Source organism: Pyxicephalus adspersus, chromosome 3, assembly GCF_032062135.1.
Source record: "Pyxicephalus adspersus chromosome 3, UCB_Pads_2.0, whole genome shotgun sequence".
NCBI lineage: Eukaryota > Metazoa > Chordata > Amphibia > Anura > Pyxicephalidae > Pyxicephalus > Pyxicephalus adspersus.
The window spans coordinates 136,427,680-136,432,198 of NC_092860.1; the positions used below are offsets into that span (position 1 = coordinate 136,427,680).

Below are 4,519 nucleotides of genomic sequence, written 5' to 3' on the forward strand. Positions count from 1 at the left end.
ACCAGTTTGATCCTGCAAACCTGGAATCAATTTGGTCCAGAATTCAAAACATTTGCTGGCAAATAGCAAATGACTTTGAAGAAGTCCATTTCAGGTTTGCTGGATCACCTAGCTGCACTGATGAAAATGCATCTTCTCCAGCCTTGGAGAGCTTTAATTAATCAGGGCCAGTGACTCAGTCAATATATTCTCTATGCCACAGGGGCTGCAGGGTTCTCTACATGGCCTTCTAAAAGATTGTAGCACTCTTCCTCAGTACTTCTTTCAAGACCCCTGAGCTCTTATTCAAGCTGTGGGCCATGCAAGATAGAGCACATACTTGACACAAAAAGGACATTCTGTTCCATTATGGCAACTGGTCATTAAATCTTTTCTGGTCAATTATCTTTCCCCCAGAGAAAAGGCTTGGGTGATCATGCAAAGCTGAACATTTGCCAAAAAATAGGAAATGATTGCTGGATCACCCAGGTTCTCCCATGATAGTGTATCTTCTCCAGTCTTGGAGAGCTTTAATAAATCAAGCCCAACTTGTCAAGGCTCCCTTGCTGCTGTAAAGTGCTTATTTGATTGCTCTACCAGTGGCCTTTATCTGTTTAATGGTTAGACGCCCATTACAACTGCCTGAAAGAGCATTTGGAAGAGATTGCCTCTTACTTCTTCATGTGTTTACAGGAAAAGGAAATCTCCCCAAAGTAACAAGCTCCTGGACAGTCTGTGGCCCTATTTGGCAGCCGGACGCACTGTCATTCCAAAGAGTCTATATTGTCTGGGGAATGGGTTGGACACGCAATGGCATCAATATCTTCATCATCCTGGAAACACCTACGCACTCTCATCACACTCAGGCATTGTACAGCATCTGGAGCAACTCTGGCCTAACTGCACCAGCATAAGGTTTCACAATGGGTCTGAGAATTTTATCCTGACACCAAATAGTAGTCTGGGTATAGGTAGCCCTAAGATATATCTCCCCAGGCCTTCACTGACCTACTGCCAAATTGGTCATGTTGGATAACGTTGCAGGCATGGCGTCTCCAGAATCTTTCATGTCGGTCACATGTGCTCATCTGTGAGGGCACCAGCAGTGAACCTGCCAAGCCTGTTTTCTGAAAATGGCAATCGAGCTGCATGGTACCAGGCATACTACAGGACATCAGGCCCACTTGCCACCCTAATGGAGTCTGTTTCTAATAGTTTGGTAAGAAACATGCACTCAGTAGCCCACTGGAGGTCATTGAATTTTTTAGATCATGGCAGTGCCTCATCTGTTCCTTCTTGCACAAAGACGCAGACACCAGTCCTGCTGCTGGGTTGTTGCCCTCATTGTCTGTCCCCTGGTATCTTCTCTACAACCTTGTGCAAGAAACACGGCAAGCTTTCTTGCGATGGCAGGTATAGAGGTTCCATCCTGGGGGATCTGGACTATTTGTGCAACCTAAGAAAGCTGAAGGTGCTCTGGTTTATTCAACCTATTTAAATGGAGAAATGTAGGAACTTTGCTGTTTGGTATCATCCCTGGTCCCCCCTGGACCAGAGAAAGCAGAGGAGAAGCTAGACATCTAAAAAAAACATTAAAGACACACATGTTGGAAGCAAAGGCTATGGAATCATTAAGGTAATACCTTGAACAAAATTAAAATACATAATACCTTGAAGAGTTTATTGTCCATGGGACTGTAGCCAACCTCCCTGGATGTGGCATATAAGAAACATTGACTACAGAACAGGCAGAGTGATGGAAAGAATGGTAAACTAAAAAGCCAAATAAAACTTCCAAACATATGCAAGCTGAACCTCGGGGTTAAGGATAATCAGTGTCTGGTCACTTCATTCACCACTTTTTAAGTGAAAGCCAGCCCAGTTGAGGAAAACCCAGGAGGACTTTGCTGTTAAATAACATAAAGCCTGTCCAGATTTTTCCTAAATTCATTCTGACAAGTTAAAATGCTTCTTGGAGAATAATATTTGGACAGATGAGCTTTGGAGATTTTTGATACACAAATGGAAAATTTAGGTTTTAAAATAAAACAACCCCATACAAGCTTTAAACCATGGAGGAGGCTTGGTTATGTTTTGGGTCAAATTTTCTGCACTTGGCATAGAGTGCATTATGCCTGTGCTGGTAACAAAACAAACCATTAAAAGTGTCTAAAAACAGAACGCCAGTATACTTGTTGACAGGTGCAAAAATCTAAGGATTTGATGATAATGTAAATGGTGTAACCAAGGGAGGCTTACCAAGAAACATTTTATCAACATCCATGCTCCAATCATTTCCCATACCATTCCCATTCATGTTTTTTAATGCCTATTTTTAAGAAAACTTCCACAAATACACAAAAAAGAATGGGACACCAAAGGTATTTTTCCTCATTTATTCCATAAGCTTTGAATTTTTTAATAGAATCACATCTAGAATGTCATATGCAACCCTAAGTAAAAATGCAATGTGAAGTACAAACTCAAAAAAAAACTGTACAAAACTGTAAAAATTAGGTCAACTAGAACGGACTGTATCCAAACTCTACGCAGAGTTTTTATTGTGTAGAATGGCTTAAATTAGGCATAAGGCAGTCTGCTGCCCTCCAGCTGGTGAGGAACTTGATAAGAAATACAACCAAGGCCAGTGGCAAGGTACAACTCGTACTAGAACCACCTACTGCTACATTATAGTGATCCATCCAGTACAATTTCTCTACAATGGCAACTTAAATTGGCACTGAACCAGTATGGCTGTAGGAGTTAAGTTATAGAGGTATCCAATGGAATAAGAAAGTCTTTGTTTGGCTGAGAGTTTTATATCTGTGGTTATGGACAGTAGAAGCATTGTAACTTTGGTTTAAATAACTACCAGCTTTATAGTTAAGAATTTATGTACAGAACTTGTATTTTGGGTAAAAAGCTTACTGCAGAAAGAGGGAACGGAAGGAAAGTTAGTGCTATGAGAACATAACTCTGCTATAGCACTGGGGACATGAACTCATCAGTAACTGGAGGCCTGGAGTCTACCCAACTCTAGTTTAAACAAAGTGTGAAATTTCCTGGTTTCAGGACTGTGCATTAATCCAGTTTCCCATTTCTTGTGTGTGATATTGTTGGCTGTGGTATAATACAATAAAAAAAAGTACAAAATAAATTCAACATGGTACATTTAGGAATCTACTGCATACATAAAAGTTCACATTTCTCGGTTCTCGGTGGCAAAGTTGATCTTGGCATTGTGTCTAGATGAACATTGGCATGTCTTGAAACTCACGTTCTACTTCATAAAAATTAAAAAAAACATGCACTACCTATCCAACATACAAACTAACAGTGCAAAGAAACAGCTACAAGACAAAGCTGGAGTCTAGATTCTACAACGTCAATGGGTGATCCATGCTTTTCAAGTGACTATGGACAAGAATGTGATAATTCTTTCAGAGCAGTTCACAGTACTATGACCACCTTTTCCTATACAAAAACAGACCATTGTTTTCATTAGTAGCAAAAAAATTGTGGGCTCAACTCAATAACACTGACACAGAATGGAACACTGTTCCGGTGACTGTTCTCTTTCTCAAGGTTTCTTCATTCTATCTATTCAACCCAGGCTTGTAATGTTTGAACGTCCACCAGGAGGAGCCACGATGCGATGTCCAGTACGGCGAGGGTTGCTATCGTCTATCTGTGCACCTACAAGTCAAGCAATAAGAAATGTAAGGGTTTTCAACAAATATTTTTGTATTTTTAAAGGGGTCACACAGTTAACACAATCTCAGTCTACAATCATTTGACATTGACTAATGTGGTTGTGGTAATGGTTGTTGTCTCTACACTAAATGCTCAACTCACAAAGCTATCAGACCAGGATAGCCAGAATACGGGTCCTTACTTACAAAAAAGTTTATTTTCAGTACGGTTCACATATCTAAAGGGGAAACCTAGATGAAAAAAGTTTTTTATATAGGTAATTTTTATGTGCATGGTTTTAAAAGACTGTTTGGCCCATTTGTGACCAGTGGTCACTAATGCCTTGATGCCTAGACCAAATTTAGCAGCATCAGAAATACATTTTTAATGGCATATGGGGCTTTTCTTTTTTTTAATAGGCAAATATAGGTCAGAATATAAGATAACATTTATTTTTACAACTGTAATTGTATGATACCAGTTACAGTAATAAAGAGATGGATATTTTGGATTGGTGTAGCCTCTGCAAAGTTATCTTACGGTCAGTAAACCCATTAACTTTTTCCAATCATTAGTAGGGACCAGAGCATATAGTGAAGCCTAGCAGGCTCCTGTAAAAACATAAATTAACAAACCAGTGCTAAAGACCAATATATAAATTATAGTTAGGAAGCGGTAAAAGAAAAAAAAACTGTAGCTGCAAATTCTTGGCTAAGTTATAGTTTGTTCCAAACTATCACTGTCACTTTTAACAGCTAGGCTTGCATGTAAATGTAAGTATAATATAAAATTATATTACATGTATGTATAAACATATTTACATATGGCATGTAAAATAAAATAATTA

At 39.1% G+C, this 4,519-nt stretch overlaps 1 protein-coding gene across 1 annotated transcript in view; it reads right to left on the reverse strand.

Moving 5' to 3' along the window:
- Positions 1-2,361: 2,361 nt before the first annotated feature.
- Positions 2,362-4,519, reverse strand: part of CRMP1 (collapsin response mediator protein 1) — a gene marked incomplete in the record, with an annotated part of 46,029 nt that continues 43,871 nt past the window's right edge. The window contains 1 exon segment of the mRNA XM_072406456.1: positions 2,362-3,675. Within this exon segment, the coding sequence (XP_072262557.1) occupies positions 3,584-3,675 (92 nt within the window).